The following is a 27596-nucleotide window of genomic DNA, read 5'->3' on the forward strand; positions in this document are numbered from 1 at the left end:
CCAATCAAATAGCCAATCAGTCACAACATTACACACCCATGTATTGTTGCTCATTATTGGTGTATATGCATATTTTAGACTGCAACAACTCTGAACTGCAGCCCACTCATAATATAGCTTTAAAAAGTATGCATATGTGTGCGCGTGCATGCACGAGCATGCCCCTGTGTTCTCCAGACAGAATTGGAATTGTGGATTCTTGAAGGTGCAACTTTGTTGGTTTATTTTATATGCAATAAGTGAATATCATCATACTAATTTTCCCAAGCATGCAGTCAGTGGTTATATCTGACTGCAGGAGAATAAATCACATCCTTTGATTTAGTAACAAATAATTAAAAACTGCTTCTCTTGATAAGTTTTTTGATGATCTTATATAATTAACCTTCTGAATAGTGTGTGTTTATATATATAATTTATTTCTTTTAGTAGTTAGTTATCAACATGTCAGATGTAAAAGCAGAGAAGAAAAAGGAGAAGAAGGATCAAAAGGAGCAACCACCAGAAATCTCTAAAAACAGAGAACTTCTGAAGCCTGGAAGGTATTCTTTTATTTTATGATTCTCCCTTCTGTATATGGTGATAGTAGTCATGTAATAAAGTTTTAGCTAATAAGTACTGTTTTGATGTATAATGGTTTTGATTAGTAGTATTAATCAAAATTTCACTAGTAGGAATGTTCTTTCTGAATGTTTGGTTTCTGAAGTAAGGTTCCTTATTATCTAACCCAAATACACTCATACCCCGAAGTTATGCGGTAGGTGGGACCAACAAAAAGCGCATAAGTCGAATTTGCGTAACTCGGGTATAATTTTGCATTCAAACATACAAAATATTAGTTAATTGGGACCTGGGACCAAAGGTTTACAAAAACACCTATCATTTTTAAGAAATATAATCATAATTGTAGTTTTTCGTATGTAAAAAAAAAAATTAAAGTTATTTCGATGTCAATGGTTTCATAAAATCTAATAGATTTGTCTGACGGCATAATGTCTTTTTCTTGTCATGCAAAATTTCTTCATAGCAAGCTAATGATTTTTTTATTCCTTACCTTGTGGCTACAATTCGTTCCTCGTTAGAATCTATGTCCTCCAAAATCTGTAAACCTTTCTTTTATGATTGTTCTTACTGTGGATTCCTGTAGATCAAACTTCTTTGCTAGCTCACAAATTTTCATTCTGCTGTCAAAATCCTTAATAATGTTGAGTTTTGTTTCCAAAGTTAATGTTTTTCTTTTCTTGCTAGCTGTAGAAGAATCGGACTTACTTCCTTTGGACGACATTATTATTTTTTATGTGATAAAATTTTTATCAAGAACATAACATTAAACAATTGCAAGGTTAGTAAACTATAAAAATCGTGTATGAATGGAGACCGCGCGAAACACATTAGTGCTTGTTCACAGCATGTGCAACACTGGTGAATGCGGCCGGCGCCGGAAAGATACGACTAGTGGTGAAGCGGGACAGGAATACGTACATATATGAAACCGCATAACTCCGGATTCGCGTAAGTCGGGATATGACTTTATACCCAAATGTACATACATTTACCTTTTTCTGTGGATGACATTCACATTAAAAAATTGCAGTAGATCTCAACCTGTCTTGAATAACATTCGTTAGAGCAGATTGTAGAAATTACTGGTATAGTATTATAGCAAATAGTTTGCTTTAAAAAATTCACTGAGTTTGTTATGGTGTTTGCTATAGTGAGAGTTGACCACACTTTAGAATAAAAAAAAAAGTTGTCTTTTATTACTTTATTTGTTTATAGTACTACACTTATTCTACAGACAAGATTTTTAGTGAAACTAAAACCACCAATGGATGTTAATTGCAATATTAAAAACGTTACGAACAAATATTTAAGAGACTAAGGGTAATGTAATGCTTGACATAAAGGTACAGCTTTGACAGTTAACTGTTCTGTAATCATTTTGACTATAGTTAGTTCTGCTTGATATTCATGTCATTCCACTTCTAAAAAATGCCTTTAGCAAGTGGTAGTATTGAAAATAAATGTGGAGAATATTAATTTTATTTATTTTTTTCAATATGAATCCCACCCACAAAAAAAAATTTGACATGAGTTAGATAATCAGGAAAATCTTACTTTAGAGAACCAAACCTAGAACTTATTTTAAGCAACGTAAGTTCTCAAAAATGCATGATAATGATCTAACCCCACTCAGATATTCACAAACATTACTGCTTGCAGTGGGACCTCTCTTTCTCTTCAAATATACTGCTGATGTTCTCCTCTTCACATCAGTCATAATCTTGACCATGTTCCCTCTTCTACAGGTTGACATTCTCTCATCCACTCTACCTTGAAGAACCAGGCTCAGTAGTGATCACAAGTTTTATGTGGAACAAGGAATGAAGACATTCATTCCATTAATGAGGCTTATTTCATTTATTCAGTTTGGAGCAGGTTTTTGGATCAGGAGAACAGAAACATTAATGAGGCTGTGGAAGAGAGGCAAAGGAATCCAGGAGATTGCCATTTGGCACTGCGCTTGGCTGATTTTCATGATTTCTGTGCCTCTCTTCCATGGTCTGATTACTGTTTCTTTTCTCCTAATCTAAACATTTCTCCAACCAGATAACTGAAATAATTCTTGCTGGATACCAGACTTCTAATATTTAGAAAGTGGTGATTTTCAAACACATTGTGGCTCTCATATATACCATTTGACACTGGACTTTTTTTTTTTTTTTTAGAAACATGTATAAGAGATGGATTCCTTAAATGTCAACATTCTTTGACATGAAAAATCTTATAATAGCATAGAGATACGGCATATTAAAAGACTTCTGTAATCTAAGTCCCAACTGTCATTTTCCTGTTATTTGAAATACATTCGTTCTGAATCTTCAAGCCATGCCTATAAGAGAAGATGTTTCCCCAAGGTTTTTGTCTTAAGTGTGACACCTTTTTCCACCAAAGTAACCTCATTTAATGAACTCAATGAATATCTGTCAAGACTCCAGCATTATTAGATCGTATATTTCTGTCTTCTAAGGAACTTTTTACTGTATCAATCCACCTATGTCTTGGTCTTCCTCTGGATCTTTTCCTGTCAGCATGGCAGAGAACACTTGTTTTGCTAATCTTTCCTCTCCCATTCTGTTTAAGTGACCATACACCTGAGATTAACTCTTCCTACACATTCCTGGATGCTGACAATGTCAAGTTCTTTCCTAATATCCTCATTTTTAATTTTTAATATGATATTACCATTGATGCCATCTGTTCACACCTCTAATCTTTCTCAGGATTCTCATATCTGCGGTCTCTAGTCTTTGGTCAAGTGTTTCACTTCTGACCCAGCTGTCAGATCCATAAGTTAAAACTGGTTTGAACACTGTCTTGTATACAGCTAATTTAGTGTTCCGACTAATTTCTCTCTTATTCCATATGAATTTATTCAATTGACTTCCTACCATACCAGCTTTGCTGATTCTGTTGTCTATTTCTATATTTAATTTACCATCTTCAGTAAAAATTGTGCCTAAGTAGCTGAAATGTTTTTTACTTGTTTTATAGGTTCTCCATTCACGATGCAGTTGATATTTTCAACGTTTCTGCTTATTTTCATTGTCTTTGTCTTTTTAAGGCTGACTTTCATACCATAACTATTACAACAGTTAATCACTTTAGTCAGGGAATCTTGCAGATTTGTAGTGGATTTATTTAGAAGTATAACATCATCTGCATAAAGCAGAGAGCTGAGATTAACATCTCTAATTTTGATATTATTATGTCGTGACAATTCCTTAATTTTATATTTTTATTGTTCCTATTTTATTAGTCTTAAATTATCACCGTGTAGTGTTATCACTTTAACTATATACAGTAGAACTCGGTTATAAAGAATTCCACGGGACCGCATATATTTGTTCATAATAACCGTTATTTGTTATATCCAAGAAGGTCATAATTTGAGCGAATTAAAAATGTTTTCAGATTTTTCTCAGCATAGGTATATTGGGTAACATAAATACACATGTGCATACATACATATAAAGAACAAAAATTTATTTTTAAAACTTCACATTTTTACATAAAAAATCATCAAGCGTGCTTTGCTTTGCACAAGACACATATTTCATACGTTTGAAATTGTTCCTTATACCACTAAGATGCTTGCATGTGTCATCTGAACTTACAGATCGCGATTCCATAAATCTTGTTAAAATATGTAAAGCACTTTCTGCTTCACACCAGGTTACGGTTTTTTCATCATTGCTATTTTCTTCCTCGGAGTCACTACTACTATTATCTTCTGGTGTATGAGAGATTTGTTTTAAGATGTCAGCGTCTGTCGGTATACCCGAAGTTGCAACGCCATTATCAATGTCTATAAAATCATCAATCTCTGCGCATGTTTCAAAATTGTTCAAGTTTCGCGCTTTTAACTACGCTGATAACGGTAAGTTATCCTCTTCAGATTCGCACTCGTATTCCGCAAGACCAGCTTTCTTAAAACAGTTTTGTATCGTAGACGATGACACCAAATTCCAAGCATCACTCATTAAACGTATTGCGTTGAAGTGCACTGATCTTCGAGTCGTAAGCATAAGCATTTTCCACGGATTTTTCTCTGCATTCTATCAGTTTCAAGACTAACAGACAATGAAAATGGGATTTAAAACATTTAATTATGCCTTGATCAAGTGGTTGCAAGACAGATGTCACATTCGGTGGCAAAAAAACAAGTTTTATGTTTGTTAAATTAGCCACTACAGGATGGGCAGGACAGTTGTCTATCAATAACAAAATTTTCCGGTTTTCACTACGAAAATTTTTATCCCACTTGCGAATTTCATTTTCGAAAATTGAAGATGTCATCCAGGCCTTCTTATTCACTGTATAATCAACAGGAAGTTTCTTTATGTTTTTAAAGCATCTAGGCTTTGCCGATTTTCCAATTACAAGAAGCTTTCTTTTATCGCTATCAGTGTTGTTCGCACAAACTAAAGCTGTGAGTCTATTTTTGATAAGTTTTCCGCCAATGCACTTTTTGTTTTTAAATTGAAAAGTTTTTCGGGCATTAAATTATAAAAAAAAACCCTGCTTCGTCTGCATTATAAATGTTGTTGTATCCATACCTTCGTTTGATGTCTGGCCATACATTCTTGATCCAGTCAGAAACAACGTTTTTGTCAATGGACAATGCCTCGCCACTTACTTTTGCGTAGACAGTATTGTTTCTGTTCTTAAAGCGATCAATCCACCCATTGTTGCATTTAAAATCGCTATAACCAAGTTGAACAGCAAATTTTTCGGCTTCAACTTTCAAAATAGGTCCACTAATAGGTAAGCCAGCGGTTCTTTGTACTTTAAACCACGAAAGAAGTGCCTCGTGAACGTCACTTTTATTACACTTTTTAAGTTTTTTACACTGCGATAAATTGTTTTCAAAAGCTTTCAGAGTCAACTCGCGATTCTTCCAAATCGTTGATATTGTAGATGGGGACAAACCATACTTCTTTGCTACTATCAGATTTGATTGGCCACTTTCCACCTCTCATATAATTTCTACTTTTTTGGAAACCGATAAAATTTTCCATTTAACTCCCGACATTTTTCCACAACCAGAAAATGCATATGTACGAAATGTCAGTAAAGAACGACTAATGTGTATTATTCGTTCGTTATTCCTGTAAAACGAATTTGTAATAAACATGAAATACATTCATTAAATCAAATATAATTCAAATATACCTTCAAAATTATTCGTTATAAACGTGAATTCGCTGTAACTGTGATCGTTATAACCAATAGTTCTAAAACACTGGTCTATACTCATGAAATTATCATAACTGCTCTCTCGCATTTACTGTAAAATCTATCCAGACAATTGGCCGATTCTAAGAATAATTCAGTATATTAATTAATTAACATAGGGTAGACCTCTGAATAAAGCCCTATCCTCAGTAATAACACTCTGGAGTCACCTCCTAAATCAGGTTCTGGCAATATTTATTTCATCAAGCTGCACCAGCCAGATCCCTAGGTTAGAAATTCCTCTTAACCAAGGAGTAACCCTCAGAAAATACACTAAGCTAATCAATTTACTAATTGTTTCTTATCTCAGTTTTATCTATGTCACTTAATTTACTTTAGTTTGCAGTCGTGGTCTCTGTCAAACAATTCTATCTCGCTCAGATTCAGATATTAGCAAGCGGTGCATTGGATTCAATTCAAGGCACAAACCAGGTTAAGATATTCAAGATACATTAAATTCTAAGGTTACACATTTACAAGAATAAACTCAATTGGGATATAGGTATCCTAAGTAAAAAGGTTAACCATAGCAACTGTATTTTACACAACAATTTAAGCATATGTTAATTCCATAGCACAAAATTTGTTAAGGCATCCTTCAAATATCCTTACTAGTCTACACATTCTCTCAAATTAATTCAATCACATCGGTAATTTTGTAGATCATTACTCACAACAATTCAAACTATAATTCATTCAGTTAATTACTTGAGAAATAGCCCTAAGACTTAAAACACTGCTATCCAAAGTTCGCTATAGTCCTTTTCCTACAAGTATAGAGTTTTGAAACATAACATCTCTTTTCTTCTATATTACAATATTCCTCGCTTTCTTAACAAAGAATTACAAAAGGCTTTAACATTACCATATTCCTGGAAATATATTCATTCTGTCATCTTATCCTTACTTCATCCCACGGAATGTCCAGTCTTCTCCTAGACAATTGTCTTACAGGCTAGGCTTGGACTTCATTATTCTGCCTTTCTTTCCCATCATGGACTAGACACAGCATGGCTTGGATCAATCCACATGGACGTATATGGTGGTCATATCCTTCAAGCTTGCTCGGATTGCTGCCGATAATCTCCTTGTCGATTCCTTCCTTACGACATCTCAAAATGATGGCCGTGAATAACTACACGCTCTCGACAAGATCCCGAACTCGAGAATACTTTTTCCATTATAAATTCTTACAAAAAAAAATTGACATCGTTTACTTTTAAGTAATATTACATAAAATAGTACTAGCATATGATTCATTAAACAATTTGTATCTTTACCTATATACAAGCATTTTCGTTGTTGTTTAGCTAAAACTTGTTGAATCCTGAATAAATTATTTCTTTAAGGAAATCTTTTCATTCAAGATCCAACAATATCAAGTTTAATACCACTTTCCTTCATAATGTGATCCATATAGATAATGAATAACAGAGGGGATAATGTACATCCTTGTCTCACACCAGATTTAACATTAAACCACCTTCCTATACTTCCTTCAATTCTAACTGCTGACTTACAATTCCAATAAAGACTAAGTATTGCTTGATATAATGCCCCACTGACACCATATAACTGAAGCATTTTGAATAGCTTCTCTCTTGGCACCTTGTCATATATCTTTTCCAGATCTACAAAACTTAAATACAGATCTTTGTTATATTCCCATGATTTCTCAACTATTTGTTGTAAAGTGAAAGTCTGATCCTGACAGCCTCTGTTTGGACTGAATCCAGCTTGTTCTTCACAAGGTTTCCCTTCTGCAATCCTTCTCAACTGTTTCTCGAGTATACTTGCATAAATCTTACCAGAAACACTCAGTAGGGAAATATCTCTGTAATTCTCACATTCAGTTTTATTTCACTTTTTATATATACGAGCTCTACTCCAATCATCTGAAATTCATCTCCCTGTCCAGGCCTTCTGAACTATGCAGTGCAGCCACTACAAGACTTATACCTCCATACCTGAGCATTTCTGGTCAAATATCTACACCTGCTGCTTTTCCACATTTCAGCCTTTTGATGGCTTTTTCAACTTCAAGTATGGATATGTATTCCTGATCGTATGTGTTTTTTACCACTGTGCTGTCAGTGATTGTTTCATTAAGTAATTACTCCATACATCAAAGATATCTAAAAATTAAGTGGATAAAAATCCTATGTTGTTATATAGCCAGTAAGTGAAACTCAAGATCGAGAACTACGATCTATGAGTTTCATGCCGAAAAAACTATCAGCGAAGGCAATTCGTAGGCAAAGGTGGAGCAAGCTCCCTCACTATTCTTGATATCCTCTCATAATGTAAAACACAGCTCCTAGGAGATGTAATACTGTCATTACATGTCATTAAGTTGCCAGAAAACTAGCCGTTTGGCTTTTTATCTTAACTATCAAGGATATCTGTTTCTCCAGTTTCCATGTCACCTTTATCATCTCTAATTTCTTTTACAGCACTCTTTCCTCCATTTCTGAGCTTTTTCAACAGCGTCTAGGATATTTTACCACCTTGATATTTATTTTCTGTGGTCTTCCCATGACTTTCGTTTAGCTAGTTTTACACAGTGTTCAGCTTTTTTACATTTGTTTCTGTATTCTCTAAGAGCACGAGCTGACTTATTTGCTAGGAACTTTTGATATGCTTTCTTCTCTTCCTTCACTGCCTCTTTAACTTCCTGTGTCTGCAATTGAGTTCTGATTTTTCTATTTTTGCAGACAACCTCACAACATGCTTGTCGGGCTGAATCAGTCATTGTTTTCTTCAGGACTTGCCACTGAATCTCCAAGGTTTAGTTCCTGTTCTCAAACTTTCATTTTTTCTTGAATAATGTTTATGTATTTTAGTCGACAGTTCACATCTGAGAGCTGCTCCACTTTTATTCACTTCAAAACTTTCTTACATGTTCTTCTTTTCATTATGAAATTCAATTTTATCTTGCTCAAGAGACTAAATGGTGATCATTTTTAATTTCAAATCCTCTATACACTCTGGTGTCCTGCACCAGGGAGAAAACATCACTATCGACAATAACATAGTCAATGAGACTTTTCTTATTCCTTGCCTCTTCTCTCCATGTGAATTTGTGTACATTTTTATGTTGGAATGTTGTGTTAGTAATAATCAGTCCATGTCCTGAGCAGAAATCCAACATGTATTTGCCACTATTATTAGCTTTGCTTTTTTCTCTAAATGTTCTCAAAATATTTCTGTATTGTTCTACATTTCATACAGGAAATATATTTTCTGTATGAAGGAAGTGATGACAAAAAAATTGCATTAGATTAAGCCTGAAGTAATGCATTATAGTTTGGTCTGTAGAAACGTAGGAGAGGAAGTTGACTTGCTAGACTTTGCATAGATAATCATACGATTTTTATCTATCGAGGGTTGATAATCCAACTATGTATGAACAGTGTAACACTCATCTTACTATACTGTATTTACTCGAATATAACTTGCCCTCGTGTATATCTCACACCCCTGATTTTACTTTATGAAAATAGAAATTAAAAAGTTTTGCATACATCTCACACACAAAAAAGTTTACAATTTTAAGAAATACATAGTGAATTTTGGTATAGCAGTTTCAGATATTTTGGAATTCGGTTGAAGAGAGTCAGCATTTCAACATATCAATCGTCGGCTTGTCTTTGTTGTTGAGTCACGTGATTTTTTGTTAATACTGCACCAATCATCTGCATGTCTTCATAGCTGCACCATTTCTTCTGGCCTACCATTGTAATCCGTTTTGCACTCTGCTTTCACTTCTAATTAGTCATTCATAAAGGATTGTTCATAATGTTGCAAATTACTGGTAATTTTGCTTGAAATATGGAGTTCAAGTTATATTGCTGGTTTTAAACTCAAAGTTTTTGATTCTGAAATGATAAAAGGACAAGCAATAGTGAAACTGTTTTAATCTAATTTCAGATGCATTGTTGCTAAAGATTCAAATATATCCTGTGATGAAGATGAGTGGCCAATTGCATAAATAACATTGATAATTAATATTTAAATGCATTCATTTTATAAATAATGTGAGCAGTTATAATAAATTATAATGAATACTGAGGATTTAATTATAAACATCAATTTAGTTTTTTTCTGAAAATCCCTGCATTTATAAACACGATTTTTTAACTTTAAATTTGGGGGAAAAAGTGCGAGTTATATTTGAGTAAATACAGTATACTATTTAAGATTACATAATATGACCTCTAAACCATCTCTCAAATTTTGAAGTGAAACTTGGAATTCTAAAACAAAGACTGGAAGCAGCACAGATGAAGTTTCTAAGACCTCTCCTGGGACTCACTATGTTAGATAAAAAGAAAAACACAGAAATAAGAGAACAATTAGATACATAAAACATTATACAAGAAATAGAAGAATATCAGCAAAATTGGCTACACCACATAAAAGGAAATAACAATAGGATTCAAATTAGCATATGAATATAAACCCACAGGAAGAAGACGCTGCAGTCCGTCAAGATTAAGGTTGAAAGATCAACTTCATCTGCAGAGCAGGAACAGGACATAAAAAGCCTATTCCTGAATTGCTCAGATGACGACGACGGTATACTATTCTCTGGTGGAGTGCCAGTGCTTCTTGAGAGAGAGAGGAAAATCTAGTTTTTACTAATCTGGCCAAACTGTATAAACTCTGCAAATTTTAAATTACACTTGATGAGATGCATTAAATTTTTAACTTATAATGTAACTAATAATTTATTTGTTAAATTAATCTTAAAATTAATAAATAATGCACTTTATGTGGCACTGCTCAATTTAAAAAATTTTTTTTGTTATCTTGTACATTTAGCTTTTTTTATTTTTTACTTCCTTATAATCTTATTTCTTAATCCTAATTCCTAATCTTATAATGGCAAGTATGACCTTTGTTGTTCTTGCACCAGTAAACCACAAACCAGCCAATTGACCAACCAACAATCCTTGTTAAGTGCAAAATATAAAAAATATTTTACTCCTGAGTTGAACCTTCTGGTTCTAAGTTCTATTGGCCAGAACTTGTGCCTTTCTATTCTTCTGCCTCTCACATCTAGATGGTGCAATGTCATCATTGTCTAAAAATAAGACAACCTCTCAGCATCCATTTTTTCCCTCCCACTTCCGCACAGCTTACCAAGTCTATACAGAAGTGGGTTTCTATGGTAAAGTCATAAGAATACAGCATTACCATAGACAACTCATTGTATGCCTCCTGGTTCTGATAGTATCACTCCATCTGTACTAAAAATATGCGCTCCAGAATAAACACCTATCCTGTGTTTGCCTATACGTGGTCATAATCATCTGGCATCATGACCTTATCCACCATAATGCTTAAATGGAGATAAAAGTCACCCAACAAGTGGTTCCCAAACTTTTTTGATTCTCAGCGACCTTGCTGAATCCAGGTTTTCCCAAGGTGCCCTTTGTCAAATTCTAACAAGTACACTTGGCGAAATAGCAAATTATTTTTTAAAATTAAAGGGTTAGGTAAAAATAAATAAAACACATATTTAAGATCACAAAAAAAAGTAATTGAACAAATTCACCTAGTAAGTTGAAACGTCATTTAGAAACCAATCCTCCTAGCATGGTTAGTACATCTCGTGACTACTTTACCAGAAAGTTAAGAGTTAAATCAACAAAAAGGTAGTTTTTATATGGGATGGATGAGCCTGTTGATCACCGCACATTTTCTCAAATCTTGGAATCAATCTGGACATGGCCACCCTCATTTCCTTCTCCACGTTGATTTTCTCACGATACTTAGTTTTTATCATAGTGACCGACATCCAGCTGCAAAGGTCCTCCTTTGTGCTGTATTCTGCGACTAATATTGGTGTTATTGTTATTGGACAAAGGCGCTTTTGAAAGCAGCTTCCCAGCAGACTCACCGATTATAATGTTCACCATATCTACAGCAATCGGTAGAATGAGTTCTTCTGCGATGGTATGAGGCTTCTTATATTTTGCAACTCTATGTGCCACCTTGTAAAATGTTAGCAAAGCATTGCTTAGTATTGATGCCTGCTTATAAAAACTACCTTTTTGTTGATTTAACTCTTAACTTTCTGGTAAAGTAATCACGAGATGTACTAACCATGCTGGGAGGATTGGTTTCTAAATGACGTTTCAACTTACTAGGTAGCATGCACTCTGGTGCCAAAACTGTCATACACAGTACGCACTGTGGCCTCCCTTCACTATTGACTTCTGTCGACATAAAACCAAAGTCCAAATAACTGTCATCATATTTTCGATATTTATGCTTCTTCACACTCTTGCCACTATTTGACGGTGTGCCCTCTTTATTTTCTCTCTCACAACGCTTATTACTGTTTAGTAAAAACCGATCCATTTTTAAAAATACATACGAGAAGAAATACTTCAAAAACTTCACTTGACTAAATCACAACAATATTCAGTTGATACAATCTCCGAAAACTAATTCAACACTAAGACCGCTCGAAAATGACAGCTATTTATATACGAACACAGAGTACCGAGAAAGTTAGAGAAACTTAATTATTGTAAAGCACCATCTAGTAACCATTTGTAGAGCTTCTGCAAAGAGTTATTACTAAGTGAGTTACTGGTTTGTACCAGGTCTGCTAGATGTCACATCCTATCACATTGGATTGAAAATGGAAATAAAATTATGAAAATTTTGTAACCACAGCACTCCTGTGAGGAAGCCGTGGCTCCCCAGGGCACCGCAGCACACAGTTTGGGAATCACTGCATTAGACTATCATCCTATTATCCTCACCTCAATACTGAAAAGTAATAGGTCAGTTATTGATAAGCAATCACCAATATGTATTCTACTACTTTACTCCATAGCAGACCTAGCTGAATTTACACACCTTTGGACACAAGCTTTGGAAATGTTTAGAGAAACTAGTTGCTCCTGATATATCTAAGGCATTTAATTAGGTCTAGTAGGGAGGCCTTCTTAGGTTAGTGATCTCACACTAACCTCAAATTCTGCCTGTATTATGCTCAATATAGTAAACTCCATTCTTCTTGATTAAACAAACTTAGTAGCACTGAAATGATCTTTAAGACTTTCTGTAAACAGTATCTTAGGCACTGATCTCACTATTCCCAAATGTAAAGAAAAATTAGCAAATTTCACTGCTATCAAAATGCAATCCTATCTCTTTCTGGGAACTAAATTATATCGTACTCTCACATACTTTTGATAATACAGTAAATTTTTGCTGCAGTGAATTTTATTTCTAGGGCTTTGTTTGGGACTTTTCAGGAGTTTGTTATAGTAAGTTTGTGGTAAGTGGTGTTTGCCATATCAAGAGTCAACTGTAAATCCTAAATCTGATAGACCCTACAATACTGTTCTCACATGAAGAGTGAAAATGCTCTGTGCTATCCGGAAGAGGCAGTCCATTTAATAGATGCCCTATCAATGACAAACCCCATCCATTTGCTTTCTCACATCTCTGTTTCTGCGTGGCTTTTTTTTTATATGTATTTTCATGGGTGCTGCATAACTGACTATTACCATTCTTTCACTTGCCTCTAATCATATAAGAATACAAGAATACGAGCAACTTATAGTTAACATCCACTTAAGTTTCAGCTCTGAACTCACTGCTGCACAACCTTTCATGTCATCTTCTGTCTGCCTCTGTTTGGAATAGCATTCCCCATTTACTACACCTTTAGCTCTGCAAGTACTCAACAGATTCTTTTTACCTGATCACTTACTTTCACATGGCACTGTTGTGTGAGAGGTTTTGTAATTTCTCTTGTGTGGTTGACATCACATTTTGCTGAGTGAGTGGAAGGCAATTTCAAGTAGCAATAGGTCCAAATTCAAAATGGGAAATTAGTAAATGCATAACCTTATGTTACTCACCCAAAACATGTGCTGCATCCTTTTTTATTATTATTATTTTTTTTCTAATTAATTTTATCAGCATCTAATTATATTGTATTAACAATAATATGCATTTAAGAATTACTAAAGCTACATAACTGGAAAGTCTTCCAGTTATGTACCTTATAAGTAATGTGGAGAGCTGGCATCTAACCCAACGTCTAATCATCACTTTCCCTTCTGTCACCTATTAATGGTTTAAGCCACAGAATACACAATTTGTGTTCTGTATTGTTCAGTTCAATTATTCAGTTTCAGTGTTGCATATGTGTTCAGAGATCACCTGCTGTTTTCTTCAGCAAATGGTGTGAATAGCAAAAAGTCAGCCACTGAAACATCGTTAAAAGAATTGAAGATAGTATCATTAAACTAAGAAGCATCATTAGTAAAGACATGGACTAACACAGAAATTACAGAAATAACTAAGATGTATTCATTCAATAAGGAACAAGGAAAGGAAGGCATAACTATAGCAGTCCAAATGTAAAGATAAACACATAAATAAAATGGGAGGCAGTTTCAAGTAAACCACTGTGGGTAAAATTCATAATTCGAAATGAAATACTGCTTGTTTGTGCCAATTCCCATGGTACTGTTGAAATGTTGAGGAATTCTTTGAGTTTAAAATTTCTGATATTGCCAGAGAGAGTTTGGAATCTCGCATAACATTGTATCCAGGCTCTGGACAGCATTTCAAACCAAAAGAATATTCCAGATGTTTGCTAAAGGTCTCCCTCGCTCTACCATGGAGCATGAAGACAGATTTTTTGTTATAACAGCAAAACGTAATCAATGCACTACAGCAGGTCATCTTGCAAGTTGGTTCCATTCAAGCACAGATATGTGAATATCTTGATAAATTGTGGGAAGATGTCTGTGTTCCTTTATCAACAGCTCATCACAGGGTATGTTTTCAGTTAAGACACGAATGGGCTAATGTACTCTCTACAGGTGAATTGTGCTAGTCTTTCCTCTGATTCTAGACAACACTTGATCTTGCGTGAAAGTGGTATTGCTTACCATTGCGAGGATATTCTTATAAGGGATAAATATGACATTGTTAGGGTCGTGGTGTGGGGAGGCATGCTTAATGGATGCACTGAGCTACAAGCTCTGGAAAAAGAGACTATGCAATGTTGCAATGAAGTTCTTCAACATCATCTTCAATTGTTCTGTGATGCTGTAGATAAAGAGATCATTTTTATGGATGACATTGCCACACTACATCATATGTAAGCAGTGGAGATATTTCTGGAGACCAAGGATTTATTAATCGAGTAGTCAGCGTGCTCCCCAGATCTCAACCCCATAGAACATGTTTGGGATGCAATAGGGAGGTACATTGCTACTCGAAATTTCCCTCCAGAAAACAAACGCACAAGACCTTATCCTTGCTCTGAAGGAGAAGTGGGCTAGTTTGCTTCAAGAACTCCTGAATCACTTGCTGCTAATCATGGTATGACATTGTGAGAGCTGCATCACAGTTCACGGTGGACGTGTTCCATTCTGAAATGTCTCTTTGCATAGTTTTCTGGAAGCACTGTACATTAATTCCTTAATTACATCCTTAGGAAATTTGTAACTTTAGCCAAAAAACATGCTGCAGTTTAGTTTGAAATTTATAACACCTTTTTTGTGTAATATAATTTATTAGTATACTGGCAATAAATTTGTCCACATTTGGCTGTAGTCATGAATATTTTTTTATAAACAGATAGGAATGTAGTTCGTCCTTAGCTTTTGAACACCAGTATATATAATTGTTTTGCAAGAAGTGTGCTTGTGCATGGAAAAGAAGATGTATATCTTTGCTCAGTTGGATTGAGCTCTGCTTTGCAACTTTATCTGTGTTTAAATCTGTCGTGTGGATTTATAAAAGCCTTTGTCACATGATTTTCATTACCTGAAGTGCCATAAAAAAGTCTGTAGAGCAGGAGTTCTAGATTATTTTTATTGTTGGTTTTATTATTGGTAAGAGTAGGTCACGGCTTATCCAATTGTTGAGCCACGCCATTCAGTTTAACGTGTTTTCATTTCCCAACCTTTCTTGGGTGAGCTAGCTATTTAAAACAAAATGTCATTGATTGGGAAAACACTTGGATTAAATTCCATCTGTGTTGCGAAGAACTTCATCCCTCCTTTGTGAAGGGAACTAAGCCAGGTGGCCTTAGAAGAGGCATCGGTTTTTTTCCTCACTATATAAAGATGTAATTTTTGTTCCTCATGAGCTGGTCTTATAAAAGTTATACTGTCTGAACTTCTTAAGTATAACTGCTAAGTTAATATTTTAAATCTCTCAATTTCTTTACTGAATTGAATTTTACCTTAGTTTCATTAATTCCCTCACCTTTATTTATTGTTGACTTTTTGTTAGTTTTTCTTATATTAACGAGATTGGTTTTATAATCATTATTTTTTTATTTGTGCATAGATTGTATTGTAAAGCAGTGTTTGTTGGCTACAAGAGAGGACTGCGCAATCAACATGAAAATACTGCCCTTTTAAAGATCGAAGGAGTTGTTTCTAGGAAAGAGACAGATTTTTACCTTGGAAAACGGTGTGCTTTCGTTTATAGAGCCAAGAAGTAAGTCTCACTTTAATTTTCCATTATAATTAAAAGTCTGATATCATTCAGCTGTAATTATGTAATAATATATTACATGTAGCACTGAAAGTTTCTTGGAAAAAAAAAAAAATTTCCTACTATTCCTTTTCAATAAAGCTCAAAGGGAAAATGCCAACAATATGTGGTGTGCTTACCACACACCCACAGTTTTCTGTAATGGAATATTATTTGTGGGTAAATGCCATGAGTTCCTTGAAACAGTATAGCATGGTGACTTGCTGTACCCAGTTAAAATATTTGTCATTACCTATAATGGAGTAATGATTTTTAATTGTACAGTATCAGATTCCCTTATCAAATCAAATTTATGCCAAGTTTGATTCTTGATTTTAATTAAGAATGGATTATTTATGACAGTGTTGAGACCTTAAAATGGGTAAGCTATTTAGTAAAATATTTATTTTAAGAAATACTCAGGTGCTGCTGAGTGCGTCAAATCCTTCAGAGACTTTTGAAGATATATCTTATGTACAAAGAATGCAGGTGCAGCAAGGACTGAAGCATGACAGCAGTACAGTGTATGGATAGCATTTGGAAGAAGTTGCTGAAAATATGTTCATGCATTTACAGGATTTGACAGAGCCTTTCAAGAGATTAGTGATAAGATAGTTCTGATAGCTAGAGAGTTGGCAACAAAAAACTGTGGAAGAAGAGTTCTCAAATGAAGACTTTATAGAGTGAGCTGCACAAGAAGTTGAAGAGAGAAATAAATACTAGATGAACAAAAAGTCCCCCCCCCCCCAAAAAAAAAAAAAAACAGTGAAAAACATGGCAGAGGCATTTCTGTTAATATGACAGTTTGGTTGTTTGAGAAAATGAGCCTCAATATGGAGAGATGGGCACATTTGACAGAATTATGTAATTGCTTGTACAGACAAATTTATGCAATATACGAAAAACACCAGGAATAAGTAATACTATTTATTTAAAGCCATATATTACAGGTTATCATCAATGGTGACAGCCAATTACAAGTAGAATGTAAACAGTGGATTGATTTGAAAAAGTAAGAGCTGAGTGATGTTATACATAAAACAGCGCAAAGGTATAACTTAGGAAACATTGCAATATTAATTATTCAGTAGCTATTTAAAAAAAAAATATTATTGATGTGTGATTAGAATAAGACTATCCAATATTTTAGATAGAGAGAAGCAGTCTTTCTGATGAAAGTTCAGATCATCAGAAAGTTTTAACTTTGGATGATGAAGTAAGGCCTCAGTGCTTTCTTTAAACAAATGTTCAGATTTATACCGACATTGATGAAGTAAGTTGTTTCAAACCGTACAATGTTATGGTCTATATCTATTCCATGCTGTGTGAAGCCAAATTTCTCAGATTTACTGTTGCTGGTATAAGATTGGACTGGATGCTCTGTAGAAAACATTAAAAGAAACACACGTATAAACCACAGTGGTTTATACGTGTGTTTCTTTTAATGATGATCGCCCCACAGGTTTCGTTATTTAAAAAAGCTCTGTAGAAAAGAATGTCCCATTTGTCCAGAGTTCTACCAAGTTCATTGTGGCTGTTCTCATTCTTTGGAGAAACTATGCTCTGTAGAAAGAAAATACAAGAACACCAATCTTATATTAGCAACAGCAAATCTGGCTTGGCACAGCACAGAATAGATACCACAATATCCGATGGTCTGAAACACTCTTACTTCATTGATGTCAGTATAAATCTGAACATTTATTTAAAGAAAATGCCTCGCTAAGATATGGGAAAGTCATGTTCTAATCACACATCAATAATTTTTTTTTTAAATAGGTAACAAATAATTAATACTGTAATATTTCCTCAGTATACCATTGCATTCCTTTATGTATAACATCACATGGCTCTTACTTTTTCAAATCAATCCATTGTTTGTATTCTACTTTGTAATTAACTATTGTCACCACTGATTGATTGATGGCCTGTAATATTTAAATTGGAATGTATGGCCTTAAATAAATAATATTACTGATTCCTTGAGTTGTTTAAAGAAACTTTTCATGGCAAAACAACGACTATGCAGAATAAGTCGTACTTAATGTACACATTTTTAAAAAAGTTCACTCGTGCTGTCATCTAAACTGCTAAACATGAGCCTTGATCTTCCACAAGTTATGTATCTGCCAAATGAACCATCCTTAGAACACTATTGCAATCACTGAATTTGAAGAATTTGTTGATGATGACATCTGCTTCCTTCTTCGATTAGTCATACAGTTAATAAAGCAGCAGCAGCTTTAAAGCATATCTCTTGCTCCATACGTTTTTGGCTGATTATTTCCATTTTTATTATAGTCCTTTATTAGGGCTTATCAACTGAATGCGAATTAGCCTCTCATACAGGGTTGGCAGGGTTTTTTTCATCCTGTAAAATAGGCAAATTGACCATTAGAACACATGTAATTAACAGACATATTACACTGTGCTCATTGCCTGAGTTACTTTGGCATTAAATCCAAATCAATCAACTATCATTACAGTATTGTACATGGTAATTTTATATTATAAATTTTACATTGTATTGTTTTGCTATAAACAAAGTTCAAAATTAGTTTTAAAATGGGCAGGCCTATGCATTTTAACATTTAGGCTTATCCTTGTGGTTCATATAGTTATTTCAGACTTGAAATGGAATTAGGAACGAAACTGTATTTTAAGTCAAGGACTGATTGTATATGTGTATATATGGCATTCCAGTTTCAAGTTTTTCAGTAGAATTTTTATTTAATATTTATTTAGTCTTTTCATCATATAGAAAATATCTCAGAGGCAATGTTTTTTGACTTTTCATTTTCAAGTTGATAAATATCATCAGTTTCCTGTAATGTATCCTCCAAATTAGTCTAGTTGAGCGAACCGTAGCTGACAGAGTGCCAAGAAGAGTCAATTCATGTTGGGGGGGGGGGGGGGGAGAATAAGGGATCTACAAATTTGTCACCAACATGAAATTGCATGCTTTATATAAAAATTTCCAAATGTTGTACAAGGAAAATAGTTACCTCCTTTAAAAACTAGAATTTTTATAAAAGAAAAACTAATTTTCTGACGTGCAATACTAAACATTCATCCCTTGAAACGGATTGATTACAATTATGAATGGATTCGCCTTCTGCATGCACAGTTTGTTCGACCACAGATGAGAATTCTCTCATCTGTGGTCAAACTATATTTATCAGCATTTCTGAATTGTTGTACATAACGTACCAGATCAACATAATAGGGGTGACTGAAACAAAAAAAGACAAAAACTGGTGAGATCTTTCTGAGTAATAAATACAAAATGTTATATTCAGGCAATGACAATCAAGGAAAAGAAGGAGTAGCCATAGTATTCAACACAAAATACGAGGCTAATCTTCTTGAATGGTAGTCAGTCTCAAGTAGAGTAATGTGGGCAAATATGAGAATGGGGAACTGGACAATGAGACTTATTTGTGCCTATGGTCCCACAGAAGGTTCTACTAAGGTAGAAGTGGAGGAATGTTTTGAGGCTTTAGAGAAAGCAACTGACACAATGAAACAGGAAAAGTTGGTCCTTGTTGGGGATCTAAATAGCAGAGTAGGAAATGATTGTGAGACATACAAAAATATTTTGGGAAAATTTGGAGAAAAGAGCAAAGCTAATAATAATGGCAAATATCTGTTGGATTTCTGCTCAGAACGTGGACTGGTTATTACTAACACCATGTTCCAACATAAAAATGTGCACAAATTCACATGGAGAAAAGAGGCAAGGAATAAGAAAAGTCTCATTGACTATGTTATTGTTGATAGTGATGTTTTCTTCCTGGTGCAGGACACCAGAGTGTACAGAGGATTTGAAATTGGAAGTGATCACTATTTAGTCTTGAGCAGGATAAAATTGAATTTCATATTGAAAAGAATAACATGTAAGAAAGTTTTAAAGCGAATAAAAGTTGAGCAGCTCTCAGATGTGAACTGTAGACTAAAACACACAAAGATTATTGAAGAAAAAATGAAAGAGTTTGGGAACAGGAATCAAACCTTGGAGATTCAGTGGCAAGCCTTGAAGAAGGCACCGATTGATTCAGCTAGAGAGGCATGTGGTGAAGTTGTCTGCAAGGATAGAAAAATTATAACTGCATGGTGGACACAGAAAGTTAAAGAGGCGGTGAAGGAAAAGAAGAAATTATATCAAAAGTTCCTGGCAAATAAGTCAGCTTGTGTGCTTAGAGAATACAGAGACAAATGTAAGAATGCTAAACACTGTGTAAAACTAGCTAAACAAAAGTCATGAGAGGACTTTGGCAAGAATATAGAAAATAAATATCAAGAAGGTGGCAAAGTATTCTGGAGGTTGTTGAAGAAACTTAGGAATGGAGGAAAGAGTGCTGTAAAAGGAGTTAGAGATGATAAAGGTGACATGAAAATGGGAGAAAAAAATATCCTTGAAGTATGGAGTAATTACTTTGAAAAACTGCTAAATGAAACAAGCAGTGATGACAGCACACTGGTAAAAAAACACTGACCAGGCATGCAGTCAGGAATACATATCCATACTTGAAGTAGAAAAAACCATCAGAGGCTTGAAATGTGGAAAGGCAGCAGGAGTAGATGATATTCGACCAGAAATGCTGACGTATGATGGTATAAAAGTCTTACAGTGGCTGCACTGCATAGTTCAGAAAGCCTGGAAAGAGGGATGAATTCCCGATGATTGGAGTAGAGCTCTCATAGTACCCATATATAAAAAAGGGAAATAAAACTGAATGTGAGAATTACAGAGGTATTTCCCTATTAAGTGTTCCTGGCAAGATCTATGCAAGTATACTTGAGAAACAGTTGAGAAGAATTGTGGAAGAAAAGCTGGGTGAAGAACAAGCTGGATTCAGGCCAAATAGAGGCTGTCAGGATCAGATCTTCACTTTACGACAAATAGTCGAGAAAGCATGGGAATATAACAAAGATCTGTATTAAGTTTTGTCGATTTGGGAAAATACATATGACAAGGTGTCAAGAGAGAAGCTATTCAATACGCTACAGTTATATGGTGTCCATGGGGCATTATATCAAGCAAAACTTAGTCTTTATTTGAGTTGTAATCAGCAGTTAGAATTGAAGGAAGTACAGGAAGATGCTTAATGTTTAATCTGGTGTGAGACAAGGATGTACATTATCTATATGGATCACATTATGAAGGAAAGTGGTATTAAACATATCAAAATTGGAGATGTTAATGTCAGCTCATGCGGATGATGTTATACTTATAAATAAATCCGCTACAAGTCTGCAAGATTCTCTGACTAAATTGAATAGCTGTTGTAATAGATATGGTATGAAGGTCAGCAATAAAAAGACAAAGACAATGAAAATAGGCAGAATCATTGAAAATGTCAACTGTGTTGTGAATGGAGAACCTGTGGAACAAGTAAAACATTTCAGCTACTTAGGTACGATTTTTACTAAAGATGGTAAATTAAATATAGAAATAGACAACAGAATCAACAAAGCTGGTATGGTAGGAAGTCAGTTGAATAAATTCATATGGAATAAGAGAGAGAAATTAGTCGGAACACTAAATTAGCTGTATACAAGACAGTGTTCAAACCAGTTTTAACTTATGGATCTGAGAGCTGGGTCAGAAGTAAAACACTTGATCAAAGAATAAAGACCGCAGATATGAGAGTCCTGAGAAAGATTATAGGCGTGAACAGATGGCAATATCATATTAAAAACGAGGATATTAGGAAAGAACTTGACATTGTCAGCATCCAGGAATGCGTTAACAGAGCTAATCTCAGGTGGTATGGTCACTTAAACAGAATGGGCAAAGAAAGAAAGAAAGATTAGCAAAACAATTGTTCTCTGCCAGGTTGGCAACAAAACGACCCAGAGGAATACCAAGATATGGGTGGATTGATACGTTACAAAGTGCCTTAGATGATAGAAATATAAGATCTGATGATGTTGGAGTCTTTACAAGTAACAGACGGATTTGGAGGAAAATTGTAGATAGGAAGTTAGTAATGATGTAATTTTTTTCATGTAGTACTATCATATCCTCTACACTCCTTGAGGGTACATGGCAGGAATTTGATGATGAGAAATTAGACACTAAAGCTTTGATCAAATGCTTAATTTCTAACCTAACCATAACTTAAAAGTGGTTTGACATCTTATATACTGCTAGTTTAGTGTTTTGGCTAATTTCTCTCTTATTCCATATAAATTTATTAACCTGGCTCTCCACCATACCAACTTTTTTGTTCTGTCTATTTCCTAATATAATTTGCCATCTTTGCTTAAAAAAAAAAAGTCTAAATATCTGTTCTGTAGGTTCTCTCTTGAGAATACAGCTGAAGTTTTTTGTGTTCCTGATTATTTTCATGGTATTGGTTCTTTTTTATTGCTGATTACTGTGCCAAATTTGTTTCAGCTGCTATTCAACTTAGTCAGAGAATCCTGGGGGCTTTTACTGGATGTTTTTAGGAGTATAACATCTGCATAAAGCAAATAATTAAGGTTTCATATCTCCAATTCTTATATCAAGTTTGATGCCACTTTCCTTCATAATGTAATCCATAGATGATAAGAGTGGAGATGATGTGCACCTAATTTCAATCAAACTAGCTTCCCATATTTCTTCAATTGTAACTGATGATTTACAAGTTAAATATAGTCTACACATTGCTCTATTTATCCAAATAATTGTAAACATTTTGAAAAACTTCTTTGGGTATCTTGTTGAGCAAAACTTAAGTATAGAACTGTTATATTCCCATGATTTCTGTTTGTTATGAAGTGCAAATCTGATCTTAACAACTACTGTTTGCCCTGAACCCAGTTTGTTCAAGTTTCTCTTCCACAGTTTTTTTCAGCCTCTTCTCAAGTATGCTTGCATAAATATTACCTGGAATACTTAGTAGAGAAATTCCTCTGTAATTCTCACATTCAACTCTATTCCCATATTTTATAGATGGGGGAATTATGAGAGCCTATTCCAGTCTCTGGAATTTGATCTTCTGACCAGGCCCTCTGAATTATACAGCATAGTTACTGCAAAACTTTTTTACATCCATATTTGATCATTTCTGGTTGAATATCATTCACTCTAGCTGCCTTTTCACATTTCAAGTTTTTGATGGCATTTTTTACTTCAAGTATTGATATTTCTTTTTTTCATTCTTGGAAATTTACGGTTCTGTCACTACTTGATTTGTTTAACAGTCTTTCAAAATAATTACTCCTGATATCTAGGATAGCCTTATTTTCAGTTTTCATGTCATCTTTCATTCCTTTTCTAGTACTCATGGTGTTCTTATTTTTCTCTCCTTGCAGATTTGGTGTTTTCTTGAGTTTGTCACTGAGACTCTAAGGTTTGGTTGTTTTCACACTCTTGTATCTTGAACCAAACATGAAGATATTATCAGCAATGACAGTAAATGAGACTTTTCTTATTTCTTGTCATCTCTTCACATGAATTTTTGCACATCTTTATGTTAGATCACGTTTATGTTAGTAATGACTAATCTCTTCTCATTTCCTGTTTATTATCTTATAATTTTTCTCACTACTCTTCTTTCAAATGTGATGTTTTCCGTTGTCTCCCTTCATTGACCATGTTTCATAACCATAAGTTAATATTGGTCATAGATAGCTTAAATGGTCTGGATTTTTTTGATAATATTCTAGACTTCAAGAGTTGTCAAATCTCAAAATATCTGTGATTGGCCTTCACAATTCTCTCCTCTATACCTTATGCATATAATTTTGATCATTAATATTGGCTTTCAGATAGATAAAATTGTCCACTTGCTCAAAAATATAATTAATAATTATCACCAACCAGGTGGGATCGGTCTTCATGGATACATGAAATACACATATATTTAGTTTTTTCCTGGTTTATGACAACACCTTGCGTTGATTAAATTAGATGTAGTTTGTTTGTATAACATCCTGATGAGTCTCGAAAGACAGCAGCTTCATCAGCACGAGCCAACAGGATGTTGTTCCCATTTGTTTCCATCCTCCTTTATTCATTTAGGTCTCTAATGACTTTTTTCAGTGCTAGATTGAACAGGGTTGGTGAGAGAGCATCTCCTTGGCAGAGTCCAGATCTTATTTCAGAACTATGAATATTCCTGGAGGAAATGTACCTTGCCAAGGGTATGGTGATTACCAAGCTGTACTTATCGTATCCTGTAGTGCATTTTGATGTATACTGTCATATGCTTGTGTATAGTCCACAAATACTCAGTGCAATTCTTTATCAAATTTTTTTCTAACACTTGAGATCTTGAAAATATGATCAGTTATCGACTTTCCCTTGCAGAAGTTTTTTTCCATTGCACACTGATACTCTTCTATGATTTTGAAGCGTGTGCACACACACACACAAGGGGTTTTGAAAGGTAAGTTAACACATTTTTTTCCATGATAATAAAATAAAATAAAAAATGATGGACAGTTAGACTCATTAATAACGTTCTAAAAGACTGCCATTGCAGTATGGTGCTACTGTCGCCTCACAGCTAATTCTATTTGCAAGATGGCAGCTGCTATGCAGATATGGTCCAAAACAGGTATTCGTGAAGTTATTCATTTCTTGTAAGCAAACGGGGCTTCTAGTAACATTCACCATGAATTGGTTGCTGTGTATGGTAAAAAGGTGATGTCAAAGAAGCAGGTATGCTTTTGTGCAGTGAATTTAAAGCAGGCCATGTTGACATTGAAGTTCGACATCGAGCAAGACAGGTGACAAGTGCATTAAGGTGATCGTTCTTGAAGACTGGCAAGTGAAACTGCAGGAAATTGCATAAGCCCACTGTTTATGAAATTGTTCGCAATATCCTTGGCTTACAAAAGGTGTGCTCTAACTGCATGCCCTGACAATTATCAGAGGAGCATGAGGCAACACACATTGGAATGTGTCTGGAGAATCTATTGTGATACGACGATAAAGGCTAGGATTTTCTTGCTTGTCTAGTTACAGGAGATGAAACGTAGGTTCACCACATTACCCTGGAGAGTAAACAAGATTCCATGACTTGGAAACATCCACAATTTCCTGTGCACAAAAAATTCAAAACTGTTACCACTGTCTGAAAATCATGGCCATCATGTTCTAGGATTGCCACAATGTTCTGTTGGACTTCTTGCCGATGGAACAATCAATGTAGAGTTTACTGTACAACATTGGACACGCTGAAAAATCCAACATTCAACCCAAATGACCAGGACTTCTGACAAGCGGCATGATTTTGGTCCACAACAATGCTACTCAATACTGTGCACAACATTCATGAGTGGTTAAGCCTTAATAGTTGGGAAACTCTACATTTACCCTTACAGTTTAGCCTTAGTGCCTTCAGACTTCCATTTGTCTGATCTTCTCAAGAAACACCTTTCCAGAAGTCATTTTACTACTGATGAGGAAGTTCATCAGGTGGTGCAATGTCGGTTACCAGGTGCAGGCATAGACTTCTCCAGTACTAGTACTGATAAACTGATTTTTCTTTGGACAAGGATGTTCACTTATTTTGTGGTGTATTAATTTCAGCTTCCTATTATTAGACATGCTCAAAAAAAGAGGGGGGCTAACTTACTTTTCAGAAACCCCTAGTATTAATTCTTTTCTAGATCAGTGTAGACAGTATTTTGTTGCAAGTGTCAGAGAGAGAGAGAGAGAGAGATACTTCTATAATTACTGGTTATCATAGAATCTCCTGAAAAAAAATAGTAATGCTGTATTCCATTTAACTGGAATTTCTTTTTTTGACATCAGCTTGATGAGTTCATTAAGTCTTAGTTGTTTAAGGATGTTGCTCCAGTTTTTAGAAGTATTAGAAGTTATGCTGTTATTTTATTTTTATTTTCACTACTTGCATTATTATTTTTTACTGCTTTAATAACATTCTCAACTTCAGAGATGGTACCTCTGGTATGTAAAGCTTCCATCTGGTAGTGATGACTTGTTTAGTAATCTCTCAAAATATTGTCTGAATTCCTCAATTTCATTCTCTCATTCAAGTTTGTGGTTTATATCTTTTAAGTATATCCCATTGCATCTGAGGAACCTTTGAGTTATTGTATTATTTAAAATTTTTTTCAATTTGGTTTTCTGGTAGCCTTTTCTCTCAATGCAGTATTTTACTAGTTAAATTTCTGCAGGTCCTATAATTCTCAGTATTTTCTAATGGTGGGTCCTATAACAATTTTAACCTCATCTTATTTTTCTTTATAGCAAACTCTCCACCGTAACAAACTTTTTCTATGCTCCCTACAAGTTTGTTTTGTTATAGTGAGTCAACTGTTTATGGGCAGTAGTAATCAATGAAGAGAAGCATTAGCTATGATACTCAAATCTAAACATGAACTTGCTGAATGTTAACTATTTAAGTTAACAATGGAAGCAAATTCTAACTTATGAAAGAAATTTTTTTAATTAAAAAATTTATACATTTTGTAAAAATAAAAATTACTAAATAGTAATTGTAAATTGTTTGATCCATTTTTCATGCTTATTAGATCCCGTGCTTAAACTTATTTTGATGTAGAACAGACTGTCCTAAATATTGAATCAGGTAAAAGTTTAATAATATATTTATTTTATTTTCAGCAAGACTAGAGTTCCAGGCAAGAAGGATACTTTCACTAAGCTAAGAGTCATTTGGGGTAAAGTAACCAGACCTCACGGTAACAGTGGTGTTGTCCGAGCCAAGTTCAAGAGAAATCTTCCTGCTAAAGCAATGGGACGCAGAATACGTGTTATGATGTATCCATCAAGGGTATAACAACACAAGTGTAAAAAAAAACTAGTAAAAATAAAAAAGATTTGTCCAAACATTTTGGGTTATATTATCATAGATGTTTTTGTACACTCACTGGATTGAAAAATACTTTAGCAATTTCTTTGTTTAGTGCACTCTTGTTCGCTCCAAAAAAATAAGCTTGGCAAATTGAACCATTTATTTTGCTAGATAAACAGTAAAAATCGGCAAGAATTTTGCAAAACTATGCTCATTTTAAAAAGATAAAGGATATTTTTTGTCAAGTCAAAATATATATAGCATATCAAATACATTATGCATTTCAAAAATAATGGATGTAATTTTCATATCTGTTGTTAATATACCTTGATTAATGTTGGAAATTATTAAATATGAAATTTTTTTAATATTCATATTTAATGACATGCTCCTGTTTTCATGCATTTGACAATGTTTGTTATTATTATTCTTGTCACATATACATAATATTTATAAATATACAATTCAAGTATCCTATTAACATTTTCT

The 27596-nt window shown here is 34.4% G+C and overlaps 1 protein-coding gene across 1 annotated transcript in view; it reads left to right on the forward strand.

Moving 5' to 3' along the window:
• RpL35A (ribosomal protein L35A) overlaps nt 1-27144 on the forward strand; it is a 34334-nt gene extending 7190 nt beyond the window's left edge. The window contains exons 2-4 of the mRNA XM_090413728.1: nt 430-542; nt 16141-16293; nt 26918-27144. Coding sequence (XP_090269854.1) covers nt 445-542; nt 16141-16293; nt 26918-27092 — 426 coding nt within the window. The 5' untranslated portion in view covers nt 430-444 and the 3' untranslated portion in view covers nt 27093-27144. The remainder of the gene's footprint in view (nt 1-429; nt 543-16140; nt 16294-26917) is intronic.
• The last annotated feature ends 452 nt before the right edge of the window (nt 27145-27596 follow it).

The sequence above is a fragment of the Typopeltis vanoorti genome, chromosome 24 (genome assembly GCF_054136105.1).
Source record: "Typopeltis vanoorti isolate ZY-2024b chromosome 24, IOZ_Tvanoo_1.0, whole genome shotgun sequence".
NCBI lineage: Eukaryota > Metazoa > Arthropoda > Arachnida > Uropygi > Thelyphonidae > Typopeltis > Typopeltis vanoorti.